Source organism: Elgaria multicarinata, chromosome 6, assembly GCF_023053635.1.
Source record: "Elgaria multicarinata webbii isolate HBS135686 ecotype San Diego chromosome 6, rElgMul1.1.pri, whole genome shotgun sequence".
In the NCBI taxonomy this organism is placed as follows: domain Eukaryota; kingdom Metazoa; phylum Chordata; class Lepidosauria; order Squamata; family Anguidae; genus Elgaria; species Elgaria multicarinata.
The window spans coordinates 5,492,164-5,512,252 of NC_086176.1; the positions used below are offsets into that span (position 1 = coordinate 5,492,164).

The following is a 20,089-nucleotide window of genomic DNA, read 5'->3' on the forward strand; positions in this document are numbered from 1 at the left end:
TAATGGTGGCCATGTCGATGTAAAAGTCAGGGAATGGAAGTAAGGGCAGTTGTTAAGTCAGGAGATGAAAGTAAGGGCAATTATATATAGTACCAATTAAACTGTAGAAGCTACAGGCTTTCAAAATTGCGAAGAGTTGCCATTAAAAAAAGAGAAGGTTCCCCCGGTTTCCCTCCCCTCTGACACTGGCGAGGTCATTTCCCCCCGCCAGGGGCTCGTGTCTACACGACCCCCTTCTTTGCCTCCTGTTTTCCACAACCCCCCCCCCCCCCGGCCCTTATGAGCAGATGCCCGTGGACAAAAGGGGTCTTTCCCTGCCTCCTACTAGGTGTTATTTATAGAGGCTGGATGTCAACGAAATTGCGATTGTGTGCTATAGGTCTTCGCAATACTTTAGATCAGTGGTTCCCAAACTTTTTCAGGTAACCGCCCCCTTGGTTCCACAAACTCATGCCCAGTGCCCCCTACCTTACACTATAAAAATCATTATTCAGAATAGCGGTTTTCAGCGACCCGTTAAGGAAGATAATTTATTTATTTATTGCATTTCTATACCGCCCACTAGCCGAAGCTCTCTGGGCGGTTTACAAAATTATAAAAATAACAAAAATTATAAATAACAATAAAAATTATAAAAACAGTAACTATAAAATTCAAAACAGTAACAATTAATTGAATATTTATTCAAACTCGAATTTTTTTTTTAGTTTATTCAATTAAACATAATTGATGGACTTGATCCAGTGATATCATCTTTTCAAAGTCTGATAGTCATTTAGCAAGAATATTAGTTACATTTAGTAACTAGGGTAGAGTACCTCACTCTTCTGTAAATTCCTAATGTGATGAATGGGCTTCTTAAACAGTATTAATACATGTGTGGATTCTTCCCCTATATGGCTTGGGACCAAACTACCTTCTCCCATAAAAAGGTCCCTGGGTTTTAAGACCTTCTGCAGAGGCGCTTCTCGGAAAAGACCACCTTGAGCACCCCCCTTTGCCCCTTAGCGCCCCCCTGCTGCCCCCTTGCCTCTTAACGCCCCCCTATGTAATCCCACCGCCCACTTTGGGAACCACTGTTTTAGATCAACCCATCAGAAAAAAATGCAGATTACAGTGTAACGATTCGGAAGCATTACGGCGAACCGTCCCCCCACCCTATTCCTCTCCATGCTCTCCCCAAAGGGTCCACGCGCGCGCCTCCCTCTTCATCCAGTGGAGAAGGCGCGCGCGAGCGCAGTGACGCTGCCGTGCCGTCATTGGCCCGCGGGGCGCAAACAGCCAGCCAGGCTGAACCGTTGCGGGGGCGGGAGGGAACGGCGAGCGAGCGGCCAGCCGAAGCGGTGAGGCGGTTTAGGCGCGAAAAGGAGAGAGGAGGGTCGGCGCCCGCACGGCCAGGCAGGCAGCGAGCGAGCGAGCGAGCGAGCACGCGGGGCGGCCCCGAGAGGGTCGGCCCAGGAGGAAGGCAGGTGCCGCCGCCGCGTCCTCGCTGCGCACGAGGAGGCGGCTTGGCGGGAGCGCTCGCGGGCCCTTAGGATAGACGGCGCAGGGGGCGGGGGCGGACGGCGCATTCACGATGAGGGACGGGGAGGGGGGGGCTGCCTGTGGAAGATCAGGAGTGGAGCTGCTGCCGCCGCCGCCGCCGCCACCCCCCCCCCCAGGTCGGGCCGTCTCCATTAACGAAGCACCAACGTTTAAAGCCCCGAGGTCGTTATTGAACGGGACGAAGAATAGGGCGGCGGGTGGACATCTTTATTTTATTTTATTTTATTTTATTTATTCATTGCATTTCTATACCGCCCAATAGCCGAAACTCTCGGGGCGGTTTACAAATTTGACAATTCAAAATAAAACAACAGTATAAAACCATAACATAAAAAACAATATAAAAGCACAACCAAGATAAAAACAGCAGCAATGCAAAAATACAAATTTAAAATACAGATTTAAAACAGCAAAGTTGAAATTAATTTATAGACTGTTAAAATATTGAGAAGATAAAAAGGTCTTCACCTGGCGTCTAAAAGCATATAATGTAGGTGCCAAGCGAACCTCCTTAGGGAGCTCATTCCACAACCGGGGTGCCACAGCAGAGAAGGCCCTGCTCCTGCAAGTGGTGGTCCTGGTCGTTCTCTATCAGAGATACCCAAGATAGTGAAAACAGTCTTATTAGCAAGTCCTTTGTGTAATTTCCCTCCAGTCCTTTCAGCAGCCCTGTAGGGTAAGTAAACGCCATCTCCACAAATAGAGGCTGGTAGCGGAGGAGATGAGTTGAGGACCGACATGAAATTGAACCCATGGACTTGATAACTCCCGCCTCCGTAGCCTCTACTCTGCAAAAGCAATCCAGTACAGCCCTATGATCTCAATTCAAAAATGTATATCCTGCCCTTCCACAAAATTTTAAAAAGGTAGTCAGTCCCAGTCAAGCATAAATTGCAAAGGTGATATGAAAAAGTAGAATATACTAGATTAAACAGCAAGTTTAAAGCAACCAGAAGAAAATAAAATAAAAAAGCAGCAGCATACAGAACCTCATTTCCGCCTTCAAAGGCTCTTTTATATAAAATGGCTATTTCCATTACAAATAGCATTCACATGAGGGAGGGAGATAAGCATAACGTATTCCAACTCCTACTGAAATCAATGGTATGTGTATCCCAATTATACATGTTTGTGGGATTGAGTTCAACTATCTCCTAGTAAATCGTATCAAGGGAAGTAATTGCCACTACAGTCAACAGGAATGTCTCCTTGTGCAGGGTGGTAGCAATCATGCACATTTCGTTGGGGGCCCTACTGAACACAAGGTGCTTCCAGACAAAGCTTATGATGGGCTCAAGGCCCCCTCAGTCTGGGTGTGGACTTCTCAATTCCCAAAGGCGATGGTAGGCCCTGAGCCCAACCCAAGCTGCAGAGCTAACACAGCACAACAGTCCAGGGGCTCTCCTACAGCACCCTGCTGTACTGTCAGGACCCATACTTAAATGTATGGAATAGCAATCTGAATGCTTTTTATAGTTTAATATGATAGATTAATTAATACACCATGAATGTCAGTTCACTAGATAGGCAAATGTACTTTAATAGAATATCTTACTTTAATAGAATGCAAAAGGAATATTTTACAATCTCAGGAAATTATTAACTACTAGAGTATCTGTAAACATTATTTATTATTATTATTTATTTATGTACACAAATACAGAAATCCATAATTAATATAATAGGGGAAAATTAAAATCTATATAAACCAATCAGCTCCATGCAAATAAAAACAAACACTATAAAAACATAATCTAAAAACAATACAATATGAAAAGTGCTCATCCACAATACACAAATCTCCCCTCCCCCCCACCCCCATTCCGACCTACAATGAAAACAAAAAAAGGCAGGCCACATCAGTTTGGCCAAAACTTATGTCCAAAAGCCTGGGAAAGTAAGTATGCCTTCCTTGGGGAGAGAATTCTATAAACACTGGGCTATTATCAAAAGGAAACTATCACATTACTTACAATAACTAAAATTAAGAGCAAAATTTATCAGAAAGTGCATAATTCCAAAAACCGTTATTACAACAATTAATGAATTATCTAATACTTAAGCAAGTAGCTTACTTGAAGTACTTCTTCCTTGCTTTCACTTTGGCCTGTTCTGGTCTGTGAAGAGATTATATAGGCCAAAGCACCCATTCAGGCATCTGCTATAAAAGTGAATCTGTTTCATTCAGTTCATTCAGGTGGTTTGCTCATGCTGGCGTGGCTTGTAAAGAGATGTAATACCCAGCCTTGTTTGTCCACTAACCTGGGGCAATTTGCCCCTTCTGCTCCTCTGGATAAATCTAGGAAAAGGTGGGTGTGGACTTTTAATAATGTTCAGCTAAATTAATTTTCCATGCAGAAGCAGACATAGACCTGATTTGCATGATACGAGGGTGGTTAATAAACCACAGTGGCTTGTTAACCATCCATGTGTGTGCTGGCTCATTTTCCTAAATTACCCTCACTAGGTGTGTGTTGTGACATGCGAACCCAGTGAGGGTGGATGGCTGGGGTGCTTAACAAATGCCCCAGCATGGCTTATTAACCACCCGTACGTGTACAAACTCAGTCATAAAAAGAATCAATAGGGAAACCCTCAACTTCTTTTGAGCAAGAGCCAAAATCTGTACCCTAACTGGGAGTATATCAAATGAACATAGTGAGACTTCCACCCTGAATAATGCTGCCTTCCACAGCAATGTTCACCTGGCTCTTTGTGGGATTAACACATTTTAATCAAGGTAGATATTGCCCCATACCTTTGCTAGTAAAGAAAAACAAAGTATATATTAAAGTGGGATGAGAAGGAGCTAGATCATCATAAAGCTCTTACTTTGGTTAGTCAAAATAATAAATGAACCATTACTTTGGACCTGCAACAAGACAGGTATAGCACAAAAGAGATGCAAAGACAGTGGGGAATTGGCTCTAGGGACATACAGGGAACCCAGAGAGGCCTGTGCACAAAGGAGTAACTTGAAATGTGAAAGCAGCAGCAGGTTAAGAACTTAACAAAGATGTTATGTCAAGGCGCACATAGCAGAGGCAAGGCCATTCTCCAGAGTGAGGGTTGCTTTGAGTTTAGGTTTGGAAAGGAGCTTTTAGTGGTCTACCCTGCCCTGACTATACTGCTGGTTCAAAATAACAAACATGGAAAAGGGAGAGTATCAAGGGAGAACGATAGGAAGGAGATATAAAGCTAGCTGGGACTAGTTTCTAGCAAAACTAGAACAAGCTCCACACACTGGATCCTCCTTTGGTAGGCATTATGGCAGAAATTGAGCCCAGGCAGAATTTGAATATGGAGATTGCAAACTAGCAGAACTTAAATGAGGTTTCTCTGGGGATTAGTCATAGCTTGCCATGGGGAAGGGTGTTTTTTAAAAAACAAAACAAAAGAATGATAGCTAAGAAGTTCAACACCTTGGCTTTCCAGCCAAGTTACTCAGAAAGAGAGATGTAGTTAAAGCTGTTTCTGTATGTAACGTTTCTTAGGGCACAATTCTATGCATGTTAGTCGAAAACAGTCCTACAATTCCCAGCATTCCATTAGGTTGGGAATACTGGGAGTTGTATACTTTTTCTGTGTAAACATGCATAGAATTGCACCATAATGACTGTGGCTTTGCAATAAAGGATGAGACACAAAGTCTTGTAGGCTTCCCCTCAGAGGCTCTGACTGGCCAATCTGATCAGGCATCCCTTGGATTTGGTAGACAGCATCTGGCATGTGGCAGAAAGGTTGGCATTTCCATTTTTTTTGGAGTTACTGGTTTTGTGACAAGGAGAATCCTAAATGAATTGATAAATCATGGTGACTCCACTAGTGCCTTGTAATGGAGCCATTCTGTCCTTTGCTGTAGTTGAAATTGAAAGAAGATAGAAGAGTCTACTGGGCCCATCGCATGAGCCTGCAAGTGCTGCCTGGCTCTGGCAAACCGGAGGGGGCTGAGCTTACCCACAGGGAAACCTGGAAGGGGCTTGAGCCCAGCAGCCCCTTCAAACATTATGCTCATGGGCCTTAATTCACGGAATTTTACCATAGGTTGAGACACCCTCATTTCCAATTTGTAGCTCTCCAATATTTTACCATTGCCTGTTCTGACTTTTTTTTTAACCAGAAAATTCTGTTATTGAAGAAAAGATTTAATAGCTTTCTTCCTTTTGATTGTTAGTGCTAGGAGCCCTCTATCTCGAAGTATCCACAGTGGACTTACTTCTGAGTAAACATGAAACCTATGTCTACTTAGTAGTAAGTCCATTTAATTCATGAGGGCCTCATTCACATGCGCAAGGAGGGGTGGTGGGGAGGGGAACTACAGAGAAGGGAGGTGGGCCCGCCACACAACTGCAGAACCACATGTAGCTGTGTGGTTCCGCTACCACCTCTCCATAGTTAGGACACATACCTCCACATGGTTTACCATGCATTCTGGCCTCCGCAACCCTTGAAACATCCCCCCCACAAGTTGAAAAATGTGTAAAATTATTATTATTTATTACATTTATATACTGCCCCATAGCCGAAGCTCTCTGGGCAGTTTACAAATGTGACCTCTGAAAGTTTCAGGCTTGCAACACAAAGTGCAAGATTGGAATCTTGTTGACTTCTCAGACAAATGAGTAGGAATAAAACCTTTATACCTCGACGAGGGTTGCTCCTATGAAAACATTGTTAATGACTTTTTTGTAGCAAATTTTATGCTCTTTAATTTTGTACTGAGACATCTTTTCTGTGAGATTACAAATAATAGAGTTATTGTGCGAAAACTGGATTTTGGCCACCATTATCCAAGATGGTGGCCATTACGATGATTTCTCGAGATGCCCCTATATCTCATTTTAATCTACATGGTCATAAATGCCACCATACAAAATTTCATACTTGTATTACAATGTATACGATTTTTATGCTAAGCCGCTCTACTATATGATGTAATGCAGGGATAGGAAGGGTGCAGCTTTCTTGTGTGAGAAAAGCTTGTTCTTCTGTTGTGGAGGATATCCTCATAATTGCTTCAGAGTTATGTCTGGGCAAATGACTTCATGCCCGTCAGTAGGAACCCAGTTCAGTATTGACTGTTTTGAAGCAAAAGATTTGTGACTTTTTGTTGTCATCATGCTAGTAGTTGGCTTCAACATTTGTTTGGTTAACAGTTCATATGATTCAGACAAGGAATTTTTGTTGTATGCCCCATGGTGGAGAAAACTGGAACTAGGTGCAAAGAGGAATCAACCTCTACGAGGCTGTCTTTATGGCACACGCTTTCACTGCTATGAAGTGGCAGCTCATCTTGACACTGCAGGGAAAGCATGGGGTTTCCAGCACCGGTCACGTCTACAGTACAGCCACAGTGAGTTATACCAAATAGAGTGGGCAATTTTTGAGGGGATTCTCTGCTACTCTCCAAGATGTCTGTAGGAATACTACAGGAGTCCAGAGAGCCACAATCTGACTGAGAATCTATGGCTGCTGTTTACTCTACGGTATTTACACACTGCTGTGCACAAAATGGAATTGTCTCTTCCTTGAACTTAACCCAGAAGGCTTGGGGCTGAATGAAAAGGAGTGAGACGGCAAAGGAGATAATTCAATTGGCAAACCATAGGAGAATTTCTTTTTCTACTGCTTTCTTTCACAAATTTATTTAATATATATACACTGCCTTTCCTCCCAGGAACTCAAGGCAGCATGCATGGTTATTTTGGCCCTAGTAAATACATTTATGACTTAAATCAGGGCACCTGATGGGTACAGTGGCAAAAGATTAAATGATGCATTGAACAAAAATGTTGTTGTTTTGGAGCTATTTACTATGAGTATATTTTTCCTGTAGGCCAGGAATGGGCAACATGCATTCAGAGTGGTAAAGTGAAAATGCAGCTTTTTTGTTGTAGCCAGATTTTTAGGGCACTATCGCAGTTGTGCTGATTTTGACAGTTGTGGCCCATGGTGGGTAGTAAATTGGTCCCTGGGCCCTTGGAAGTTGCCTACCCCTGTAGTAGATGTAATACATTTATTAAATGTTATTCTATGTTTGCTATGGTAATGAAGTGTAGGTTTCCTCTTCCCCATGTGCCCACTATTGCACAGTTGTCAAAGACGTATTATTTTGAAATGTGGAATATCTGAAGAAAAATGTTTAAATCTTTATTTTGGCACATAGAAAGTGCTCTAATTTTCAGAGGTATTAAACTAATAATTTAAGCTTTTCTCTCTAAATATAATTACAGCCATTTTTCAGTATTTGAATTAATAGTCCATTTGCCCAAAATTCATTGGTGCATTTTATAGCCTCTTGTGGGGAAAAGCCTGCAGAGGGTCCTTTTCAGATATGGGGGATTCAGTTGCTGATTGAGTTGTGTAAAATGTGTACATGACCACAGCAACGGGATAGATCCTACAGGCTCATTTTATGCACAACTCTGGCTACTGCAGGGATGGGACGGGACAGCAGCTCAGGATCAGTCTTGTTTCTTTTATCATAGAATCATAGAATAGTAGAGGTGGAAGGGGTCTATAAGGCCATCGAGTCCACCCCCCCCCCCCCCCGCTCAGTGCAGGAATCTACCCTAAAGCATTCTTGTTCATCTTACCTAAGCTGCTCTGGTAGCCCTTTCAGCTGAAGAATACGGTAAAATGCTTAAAAGAATTTGTGTATACCACCTAATTATTAAAATAATCTAAATTGGTCTTTAAAACATAGTTTTCACGTTGTTGCACTTATCACTCACCTCACTTTCATTTTTTTTCTGTTAGATGGCCAAATGTGAACCCTGTGAAAGAAATTATGACAATATGGTAAAAATGCTTGAGGATCTGAATAGGGATTTAGAAAAACTGCTGGAAGATATGGAAAAACTATCAGGTGTGTCTGTAGTCCTGCAGAGCATCTTATATGTTGCTAATAATACTCTCGCACTGATTCAATGTGTGTGCAGTTAATGCTGGATCAGGGCTGTTGTGTCAGAATGGGCACATGCTGAACTGCTTTTGCAGACATGTGATAATTGCTACTTCGTAAGTGCTATCTATAAGAAAATTGCTTATTTAAGCGCCTTTAAGAATGTTCTCCATTACTTCCCAACAATAATTCATTTTTCAGGAGACTAGTTTATTGGGGTTGGATGGGGATTCTAACATTATAAATTGTGTTTTATATCGTTTATTTATTTTTTATTTTTTTATCATATTTATACCCCGCTCCTCAGCCAAAAAAGGCTCTCAGAGCGGCTTACACTTAGCAAAAAAGACAGTCCCTGCCCTCAGGCTTACAGTCTAATAAAGACATAACACACAAGGAACAGGAATTCAGGAGGGAGGGGGGGGGGGAGAATGTTTAAACATTCAAACGATATAAATAATTGTAAATAACAGAATTTTATGGTTTTACTAACATCTTAAACATATTTATTTATTAATAATTATTTATAATTATTTATAAATTAATTTATAATTATTTCCTGACACACAAGTATGGTATCGGAAATAAGGGCCAGACTGCATATTACATATTGTCCTTATGAACACATGTTAGAAGCCCTGTGGGAAGAACAGTTGTTTGTGGAAACGGGTGGGGGAAAGGATTGAGTATCTACTACTCACCACTTCTTTGCTTCCTGGTGCTTTCTTTTCCATAGCAGGCATAATTTTGTATACTTGTATCATGTCACCTTTTCTCTTAAACTCACATTTTTCCAAAGCTGAATAGTCCCAGGTTTTGTAATCTTTCCTCATGGGGAGCTGCTCCAGCCCCTTGATCGTTTTGGTTGCCCTTCTATAAACTTTTCCAATTCTACAATATATATTTGAAGTATGATGACCAGAACTATATACAATATTCCACTTGTGGTCTCCCCGTAGATTTGTATAAGGGCAGTATGATATTGGCAGTTTATTGTCAATTTATTTTCTGATTAAGCCCCACATGAAATTCGTCTTTTTTACAGCAGCCACAGACTGGCTCAGCATTTTTATCCAGCCACTCCCGCAAGTTCTTTGTGGTCTCTGTGCATCACATATATGGGCTCTGTGCCTGCATGAAGCCTCAGTTAAGGAAACTTCCAAAGCTAAGCATTGTTTTTATGGAAACCCTCCCCCACCATCCTACTGTGCATGCTACAGTGAATTAGAATGACCTTGGACTCTGTGGCTCTGTATATAACTGGTTCGCCTCCTATCTAGAGGGTCGCTCTTTCAGCGTGTCAGCTAACGGCAGCTCGTCCTCCTCTTTTCCCCTTTCAGTAGGGGTTCCGCAAGGCTCGGTGCTTGGCCCATTGTTGTTTTCTTTATACATGCTGCCCTTGGGTAAGCTTATTCAATCTCATGGCCTCCAATATCACCTGTATGCCGATGATACACAATTATATCTCTCATCTCCGGAACTCTCTCCTGATGTTCACGATCGTATCTCGGCATGTCTTTCAGATATCTCAGCCTGGCTGCTTCATCGTCGTCTGAAACTTAATATGGCAAAAACTGAACTGCTTGTTTTTCCTCCTAAACCTTCTCCTCACCTCTCATTCTCTCTTACTGTCAACGATGTCACGCTCTCTCCGGTCAAGGAAGCTCGTAGTCTTGGCTTTATATTTGATTCCTCGCTCTCCTTTATTCCTCATATCGAGGCAGTAGCTAAATCCTGTCGTTTCTTCCTGTATAATATTGCCAGGATTCGACCATTTTTGTCTGTCTCTTCTGCCAAGACTCTCGTTCACGCACTGGTTATCTCTCGGTTGGACTACTGCAACCTTCTTCTCTCTGGCCTTCCTTCGTCTCACATCAGTCCGCTGGTCTCTGTCCACTACTCTGCCGCTAAGATCATCTTCTTGGCCCGCCGCTCTGACCATGTCACTCCACGTCTGAAATCTCTTCATTGGCTCCCAATTCACTCCAGAATCCAATATAAACTTCTCCTGTTGACCTTCAAAGCTTTTCACGGTCTAGCTCCTGCCTATCTCTCCTCTCTCATCTCACACTATTCCCCCGCTCGTGCTCTCCGCTACTCTGATGCCATGCTTCTCGCCTGCCCAAGGACCTCCACTTCCCTTACTCGGCTTCGTCCTTTTTCTTCTGCTGCCCCTTACGCCTGGAACACTCTTCCAGAACACCTGAGAACTACCAACTCAATCACATCTTTTAAAACTCAGCTAAAAAAATTTCTTTTCCCTATAGCTTTTAAATATTGAGTTTGTTCTGACTCTATACTGTTAGCTTCACCCTACCCGGTGCCTGTTTACACTTCCCTGTGCCTGTTTGCATTCTCTTCCCTCCTTATTGTTTACTGCAACTTTATTAGATTGTAAGCCTATGCGGCAGGGTCTTGCTATTTACTGTGTATAATCTGTACAGCACCATGTACATTGATGGTGCTATATAAATAAATAAATAATAATTATAATAGAATCATAGAATCATAGAATAGAAGAGTTGGAAGGGGCCTACAAGGCCATCGTGTCCAACCCCCTGCTCAATGCAGGAATCCACCCTAAAGCATCCCTGACTTGTCCAGCTGCCTCTTGAATGCCTCTAGTGTGGGAGAGGCCACAACCTCACCAGGCAACTGGTTCCATTGTCGTACTGCTCTAACAGTCAGGAAGTTTTTCCTGATGTCCAGCTGGAATCTGGCTTCCTTTCACTTGAGCCTGTTATTCCGTGTCCTGCACTCTGGGAGGATCGAGAAGAGATCCTGGCCCTCCTCTGTGTGACAACCTTTTAAGTATTTGAAGAGTGCTATCATGTCTCCCCTCAATTTTCTCTTCAGGCTAAACATGCCCAGTTCTTTCAGTCTCTCTTCATAGGGCTTTGTTTCCAGACCCCTGATCATCCTAGTTGCCCTCCTCTGAACATGCTCTAGCTTGTGTGCGTCCTTCTTGAATTGTGGAGCCCAGAACTGGATGCGATACTCTAGATGAGGCCTAACCAGGGCTGAATAGAGAGGAACCAGTACCTCCCATGATTTGGAAGCTATACTTCTATCAATGTATCCCAAAATAGCATTTGCCTTTCTTGCAGCCATATCGCACTGTTGGCTCATATTCAGCTTGCGATCTACAACAATTCCAAGATCCTTCTCGTTTGTAGTATTGCTGAGCCAAGTATCCCCCATCTTGTAACTGTGCCTTTGGTTTCTATTTCCTAAATGTAGAACTTAGCATTTATCCTTATTAAATTTCATTCTGTTGTTTTCAGCCCAGCACTCCAGCCTATCAAGATCATTTTGAAGTTTGTTTCTGTCTTCCAGGGTATTAGCTATCCCACCCAATTTTGTGTCATCTGCAAATTTGATAAGCGTTCCCTGAACCTCCTCGTCCAAATCATTAATAAAAATGTTGAAGAGCACTGGGCCCAGGACTGAGCCCTGCGGTACCCCACTCGTTGCCTCTCCCCAGTTTGAAAAGGTTCCATTGATAAGTACTCTTTGAGTCCGATTCTGTAGCCAACTGTGAATCCACCTAATAGTTGTTCCATCTAGTCCACTTTTAGCTAGTTTGTTAATCAGAATATCATGGGGCACTTTGTCAAAAGCTTTGCTGAAGTCAAGATATATGACGTCCACAGCATTCCCACAGTCCACAAGGGAGGTTGCCCGAAAAATGAGATCAAATTAGTCTGACAGGATTTGTTCCTGACAAATCCGTGTTGGCTTCTAGTGATCACCGCATTGATTTCAAGGTGTTTACAGATTGACTTCTTTATAATCTGCTCCAGAATTTTCCCAGGCGTGGATGTCAGACTGACTGGTCTGTAGTTCCCAGGTTCCTCCTTTTTGCCCTTTTTGAAGATAAGGACAATGTTAGCCCTCCTCCAGTCGTCCGGCACTTCACCCGTCTTCCATGATTTTGCAAAGATAATAGACAAAGGTTCTGAGAGTTCTTCCGCTAGCTCCTTCATTACTCTAGGATGTAGTTCATCGGGCCCTGGAGATTTGACCTCATTCAAGGAAATTAGGTGTTCTTTGACCATTTGTTTATCAATCTCAAATTGCAATCCTGCCCCCTCAACTTCTGCTTCACTTTCTCCAGGGGGGTCATAGACTTATTCCCTTACTTTTCTTTCAACCGCTATGTAAGCCACCTTGGGTCCCTTGCAAGAGGAAAAAAGGCAGGATGTAAATATAATAATAAAATATAAACCACTCTTTGCAGTGGAAGGGGTGGGGAATTAGGTCCTGATCTTGACCACCCCCATCCCCCTGGGCACATACATTTTAAAATTTCTGCATTTTTCATATAATTTAGTTTTGTTCTTAGACAAAGCATACATGCTGTTATTCCATTTCTGTAGAGTGGAGCAAAAATGTTGAAAGTTTTTAGAAAACACCAATATATGATACAAATTTCCAGCAGCCAGGCTATCATAATCATAGTAATTCCAACTTAAAATTCTAGTGCAAATCCACCCTGAGGGTTAGTGATGTGGAACGCTGTGGCTAGTTATTGCATTATAGAGATTTGTGAACATTTATTTGAATCGTATAATATTGAAGAAGCATTTAATATTAGAAATTGCTTGTTATCAGTTTAATCTTCTCTCTCTTCATGCATGTCACTGTAGCTTTCCTAAAAAGTCCCATCAAATTACTGAGTCCTTCTGTTGGGTTGTCCCAGTGCAGGCTACGTGGATGGCTTATGATATGGTTGTGGTGCGTGCTAACCCAGACTTGGCCAACTCAATGAGACGTCTGGAAGATTCCTTTCTCACCTGTAAGGAGGAAATGGAGAAAAACTGGCAAGAAATGTTGAAGGAAACTAAAGGTGTTGAACAAAAACAAGAATAAATGGCTTTTAAATTTCTGGTGGAAATGCAGGCCTTTGAAGGGTTGATCTTGATGAATTATTTTGCTCACTTTTCATTTCGAAAATACATCCTAAAAGCATGTGTCTGATGTGCCTCTATTCCAAATGTTCTATTGGAATGAAAAGGTAATGGTGCTTTCATTTGTCCATTAACTGACTTCCTTGTATTTTCACCTGTGATAGTATGATTCTCTGAAAATACAATCTTGTTAGATTTTGGTTTGTTTATTGTCCTGTAAAAATAAAGCCGCTGGGAGTGGAAGAAGATGAGAAAGTGCATCTGCATCTGAAGAGATTGATGGCTTGAGCTCCCTCTGCATTTTTATATAGAAAGTAAGCTTTTTGAGTTCAACAGAGCTTGCTTCCTAACATAGCATTATAGCCCTAATTCACAAATGAGGAAAATAAGAATAACTCCTGCTTGCCCACCGGATGGCACTCATGCACAAATCAGCTTTAGGAAAGCAAGTCCCCAACTTCCAATCAGCAGATCTAGCTGTATGTAAACACTAAAGCTGCAATCCTATATCCACTTATGCATATCGTGCAGCCAGTAAGCTCCACTGAATTCAATTGGAGTTATTACTAAGTAGACATTTATAAGACTGTGCTGTTAGTCTCTGAAGGAGAGTTTTGCTGACTCCATGGTCTGAAAACAGCTGTATGGTGGAGATAATCAGCAAATCTCCACATCTTCCTTGTCTGAATATATATATATATATATATATATATATATATATATATATATGATGTTTTCAAGGAAGAGCAGAAAGCTAGAAAAAGGAATCTGAATTTCCATCTCTTTCAACCTAATCTTTGTTACAAGGCTTGTTTGTTTTCTTATTTATTTATTACATTTTTATACCGCCCAATAGCCGAAGCTCTATGTATTTTAACCATTTCTAGACTGGTCTTCATCATATGAGATTCTAGGGCAGAGTAAAATATCTTACAAAGTCAAGAGTTAGTTGGTGAGCCCTTTTTGACTGCCTTCCCATTGACCAATTTTCATGCTTGATTGGAAAGCTCTTGACTAACAGATTCCACAAATAACAGTTTTCACTATAATTCAAAGTTTAGAGTTTATGTCCATAAAGCTTTTTTAAAAAAGAATTCAGCTATTTTCTATAACAATGTACTATTTGGCATATTAATATTAAAAAAGTCAAGTATAATTAAACACAATTAATTACAAATTGGAACAAAATGAAACATGAACACAAAAAGTCTACACTTTTATAAACACAGGTGTGGGCCAAAGTGCAATGGTATGTGAGTGACATGTGGTCTGTAAACAAATCATGAAGAGATTAAGAGACACCTACAGTTAAAAGTAACCCAGTCACAGTTTAGTTATTGCTCAGAAAGGAAGTCTCTAGCTGTTAAATTTAATGAACAGAATTGAAAAGCCTTTGTATACCTTTGGTTAAGTTAAACATTTCTTTAGATTTGATTTTCCTCTGTGAACTGAGTTAGTAGGGAACCAACTTGTAAATAATTATTTTAAAACCTAATACAGTGCACTAAACATAATATCCAACAGCCACAATCAATAAAAAAATCAATTACAAATGCAGACTGAGCGGTTATGCAAATGAAAGTGTCTGGCTTAAAAGATACATATTAACCTGTTGCCCAAAGGATTGTAAATTTTGCACCAACCCTACCATTTTAGGGAGGGCATTCCAAAGCTGAGGCACCACCACAGAGAAAGCCCTTTTGTAATTACATGGCACACTTGTGCTAAAGAAGGCACTTGGAGTAGGGCCTCAGTGGAAGAACTTGAGATGTGGCCAAGCTGATACAGAAACATGCTTTTTCAAGTTTTTGGGTCCTAAGCTGTTTAGAGCTTTAAAATTAAGCATTGCACCTTAAATTTGCCTGAAAGCAAATAGGCAACCAGTGCAATTCTTTTAAGATTGGACTAATGTAGTACCAGCTGAAATTCTGGCACCCTAATTCTGCACAAACTGGAGCTTCGAAGTTGTCTACCAGGGCAGCTCCATATATAATGCATTATACTAATCCATTGGGGAGGTTACCAAAGTATGGATCATTGTGGCCAGAATATCCCTATCCAAAAATGGCTGCAGCTGGCAGACCAGCTGAGGTTGGTAAAAGGTATTCTGTGCCATCAAAGCCACCTGGACCTCTAGTGACAAAGCTGGATCTAGGGGCACTCCCCATGCTGGGTTATTTGTTTATCAGTTTTCTGAAACCACCCTTCCTTCAAGGAGGATAGTGTGGTGTACAAGTGGCTGGCTACCCATTTTAACCTTACAAAGCTCCTGTGAGGTAAGTTATGCTAAGCACGTTTTCACATCTAATGCTCCAACTGAATTTGTGTTAAAAAGCCTACATTGTCTAGAGTGTTTGTTCACATTGCAAGAGCTATTTATCTTCTCCCTCTTTCTACAGGAACAACTATCATGTCATAAATAGCAAAAGTCAGTGGTTCTCAATTCTTTTCACAGATCACTTAAAAAGTGTTGTGTATCTTGGTGGACCACTTAATTAACTTCAGTTCTACTAATCAAACCACATATAAAACTCATATTTTAATAACATTTTCATCAGTGCCAGCTTTATCAAAACCAATACTGTGTTATGAAAATCATGGGCCATAGGCCTGGCCTTCTGAGAAGAGTCTCTTTAACTGGTGAATTTTTAGAGGAAAAAACAGTACACTGCACCAGGACCTTGTTCAAAACAAAAACAAACCAAATACAGGGCCAAATACAGATATTTTCAATAGTTCTGCAACATTTCGACAGACCCAGTGAGTCACAGCTTGATAGCCTCTGGTGTAAGAGACTCAAGGGTATTTTAAGTAGGGCTATGCACTGCCTCGGATCCTAACCCTGAACCTGAAGCGGATCGGGGTGGTTCGGACCCTTCTGAACTGGATCTGAGGCGGTTTGAGCGAAGGCCGAGGCAGCCCAAAGCCAATTGGCTCTGAAGCTTTGGGCCACCTCAGCGCTTTGGAGCCCCCCCCCCCCCCAGCCCCCAACCAGTCTCCTTACCTGCTGCCTGCGTTGCCTCTGGTGCCACCGCCAGAAATGAAAGGGACTAGGCTGCGCGATTTTAAGATATCGCATGGCCTACTCACTTTCATTTTCATTGGTGGCACCGGAAGCCACCAGAAGAAAGATGGCAGCAGCGACTAAAGTAGCAGGTAAGCCCCCCTTCCCCACTTACCTGTGTCCAGCAGCTTCCACTGCTGACGATGCTGAAGCCCGGAAGTAGGCTGCAGCCTACTTCCAGGCTTCTGTGTCATCAGCAGCGGGAGCTGCTCAAGGCAAGGCGGACAGAGGCAACCCCCCTTCCCCCCTTACCTCTGTCTGCCGCCGATGACGCTGAAACCCGGAAGTAGGACCTGGATTTTGGGCCTGAGGTCCAGCTCTGCTGCAGCATGGAGAGCTTTTCTTCCAATTACCTTCCTATTTTCCTTCCATTTCTGTTCCTCGCCACTATTCACTGCCCTGTCCAATGATTCTGGGGTTACAGTCTTTACTTTTGAGAAGACTGACAAATGGGTTCCATCAAGAGCAACACTAAAGGTAGGGGCTTGCTTTCAGCTCCCAAACAACGTCTCTCTGATTAGCAAGCAACAGGCTTTTGCCATGGCTTGTATCTGAGTTGTGACACCTTTGGAATTCTGCTTCTGAAGCTTGGTTGCACCCTGATTCAAAAGCCTGAGGAAAGCAATGTTGCTGGGGAGAAGAGTGCTCTTGAGGAGAGAGCCTTCCTCTTCTGGAAAAGTGGCCTTGTGGTTTGTCTTCTCTCCTGCTCACACAGAATGAGAAAATAGTGGTGCCAAAGCAGAAGAGGCTGGTGAGTACTGCTGTACTGCTGCACATTTTCCCTTGCCGTTCCACGCAGTGATCTGTCCTGCATCTTACTCCTCCACATCCCATGACATTCCGCAGCAACAAGCAGATGCCAATCTGAATTGAAGGAGGCAAGCAACATTGATTTTTTCTCAATCACAGTTTGGGGGCAGCACTTCACTGCTGGTTCATTGGCTGATATCATTTCAGTAATAAATCAACATCCGGCAGAAGCAACTAGAGCCCACCAATGCCAAGGAAGCAGTGGAGATGCTCTAAATCAGTGGTTCCCAAAGTGGGTGGTACTGCCCCCTTGGGGGCAGTGGGATTGCATAGGGGGGCATTAAGAGGCAAAGGGACGGCAGGGGGCGCTAACAGGCAAAGGGGTGGCAGGGGGGTGCTCGAGGTGGCCTCTCCAGAAGGTCCTAAAACCCAGGGACCAAGCAGGAAAGAGTGGCAAATTCAGCTGCTCTCCCCACACCGCTCCTGCTCAGGAAGGACTTTCTCACTCATCCAGCCGCTCTCTCCTCCTATCTCAAGCCCATAGCGGCCCCATCAGAAGTAGGGGGTGGGTGAAGTGCCCACAGGAGGCAGCAGAGCAGGAAAGAGTGGCGAATTCAGCTGCTCTGCCCACTCTTCTCCTGCCTAGGAGGGCTCAGGGCTTCTTTCTTGCTGGAGCCACCGCCACCCGCTCGCTCCCTCCCTCCCTTGGCCAAAGCTGCTCCCTCCTACAAGCTGCCCCGGCAGACCTCTCGCAATAGTTGCTGCACAAGGTGGGAGCAGCAGCCCTGTGGCGGAGAGGAAGGCGCACGTGGAGGATGGTGGGCAGCAGAGCAGCTGCCAAGAACAGCAGTCAGCAGGCTGGGTGGGGAGCAGGACTGCTTGTGCTTCTGCAAGGTATCACCAGGCTCCCTTCCCCCATCAGGAGTTGCAGGTTGGGGCCACCTCCCCTCTGAGCTGCTGCCCTCCTGTCCTAATCAGCCCGGCAGGGTTGGAGAGAGAGAGAGAGATCCTGTGTGTCTCTGTGTGTGCTCCCACCCCCCAACAAATCTGGACTACAACAGGATTGGGAGAGAAGAGAAAAGAGGGAGGGAGAGAGAATTGCAATTCCCCAGGTCCTTCCTGGCTAAAGAAGATTCAGCAGCACTTTTTTCCAGAATGCTTGCTGAAACAATTCCTATCTGCCCTTGCTTATTTCAGGGTGTCCAACCACCTTTTTTCAAGTGTTCTTTTGGTAAACATGGTATGTGTGTATCCTGTGTCACCATAAAAACAGAGCTGTGGCACAATCTCAAGTATGTCTACTCAGAAGTAAGCCCCACTGAGATCAATAGCACTTACTCTGAGGTAAATGTGCATAGGATTCAGCCTGAAAATGAAGAGAGGGTGAAGAAAAGACAGGAGAAAATGAATTGTAGAAATAGAATAGCAAGGTAACTGTGGGATATTTAACCATATTTAAAGACAATTAAGTACAGTAAAATTAGTGCCCCTCTACTTCAGTCCAGCCAAGTTTTCCATAGGAAAACTCTGTACCAGGTGGCAGATAATTATTTTTAAATTTTAATTAAAATACATTATCCTTTCCTATAACAAAATGGTGCTTACTCCTAAGTAAGTGTGTTCCACTGAAGAAGGAAATCCTATTTGATTCCTGTATTCATGCTAGTGTGACATGATAAGTTAAAGGCAGAATTTTATGCATGTTTAGACAGAAAAAAGTCCTTCAACTCCTAGAATCCCCTCTAAATGGGAAGCACCTGCCCCAGGCTTGCCGAGGGATGGAGGAAAAAGAGAGCGAACGCCTCTGTTTGCAGCCAGCATGGCAGGGCACACCAACTGGATTTTGAATAAAGTATTCAATGAATTGTTACTGTTTTGAATTCTATTGTTAATATCTTCCTTGGTGGGTTGTTGAAAACCGCTATTCTGAATAATGATTTTTATAGTGTAGGGTAGGGGGGCGCTGGGCATAAGTCTGTGGAACCAAGGGGGCGGTTACCTGAAAAAGTTTGGAAACCACTGCTCTAAATAATACAGGCCAGGCATACAGCTTGACATCTATATTGAGTTGCTTAAGGGGAAGAAGCACATTTAAAAATGGCAGGTGAGGATGATAGCCAAGGACATTGATGCAAAAGGGTCCTTAGCAGCTGGTGTGTGTGTGGGGGAGTGGACATCCCCCCCAGGTTTTCCAGAGTGCAGGGTTTTGTTTTTGTTTTTGTATGGTGTAAAAGCTGGAATGGAATGGCGCAGAACAGCCACTTTATTAAAAACAAACAATGGTACATGTTAGAGACAATTGAGAACAGTACATCATGGCTGAAACTCTTGTCAAATTATTATTAACCTTATAATGCCCAGAACCCATATAGAACAGAATGAAATGGCCCAGACTGCCAACTTCCAAGTGAGCCAAGCCAACCCAATTCACTCTCACACGTTTAGATGGAAATGGTGTAATAAGCCACAAAACATCCACAAAAAATGTGTTCCAGAACCTGTTCCTGGCAATAGTCCACATTTCAGGAAATGGCCTGAAATGGCACCTTCCAATGGAGCAAAATTAACCAAATGCTCCAGTCACACAGAACTGCATATGAATGATGCAATAAGCCACAACATTTCCGCAGAAACCATGTTTTGGTACCTGTTCTGAGTGCCTCGCTCCCTGCCATGCACAGCCTGAATGCGTCTGCTGCTGCCGTGTTTTATTTTGAATATAAAAGACTTTATAAAGCAGTCTTATCTTACGTTCTTATGTGCTGCTTTGCCCTCACAATTGTGTGTGCTTGTGTACACAGGCTGCTTCACTAACACAGGCAGCCCACCAACACACACACACACAGAAAGGAAAAAGAAACGCGGTGGCAACTCTGTGCCTTCCCTAAAAATATTTGGCAAGTAATAATTAGTCAT

The 20,089-nt window shown here is 42.9% G+C and overlaps 1 protein-coding gene across 1 annotated transcript; it reads left to right on the forward strand.

Moving 5' to 3' along the window:
• Positions 1–8,304: 8,304 nt before the first annotated feature.
• On the forward strand, positions 8,305–13,927 carry SYCE3 (synaptonemal complex central element protein 3). The gene is made up of 2 exons (XM_063128468.1): positions 8,305–8,413; positions 13,152–13,927. The coding sequence occupies exons 1-2, from the start codon at positions 8,305–8,307 to the stop codon at positions 13,319–13,321; spliced, it is 279 nt and encodes a 92-aa protein (XP_062984538.1). The 3' UTR covers positions 13,322–13,927.
• Positions 13,928–20,089: the final 6,162 nt, after the last annotated feature.

Excerpts from the sequence above, each read along its gene's own strand:
- SYCE3 (XM_063128468.1), top strand. The coding sequence starts at position 8,305 with ATGGCCAAATGTGAACCCTGTGAAAGAAATTATGACAATATGGTAAAA. Across the intron at positions 8,414-13,151 it reads AGATATGGAAAAACTATCAG|TGCAGGCTACGTGGATGGCT; the intron begins GTGTGTCTGTAG and ends GGGTTGTCCCAG.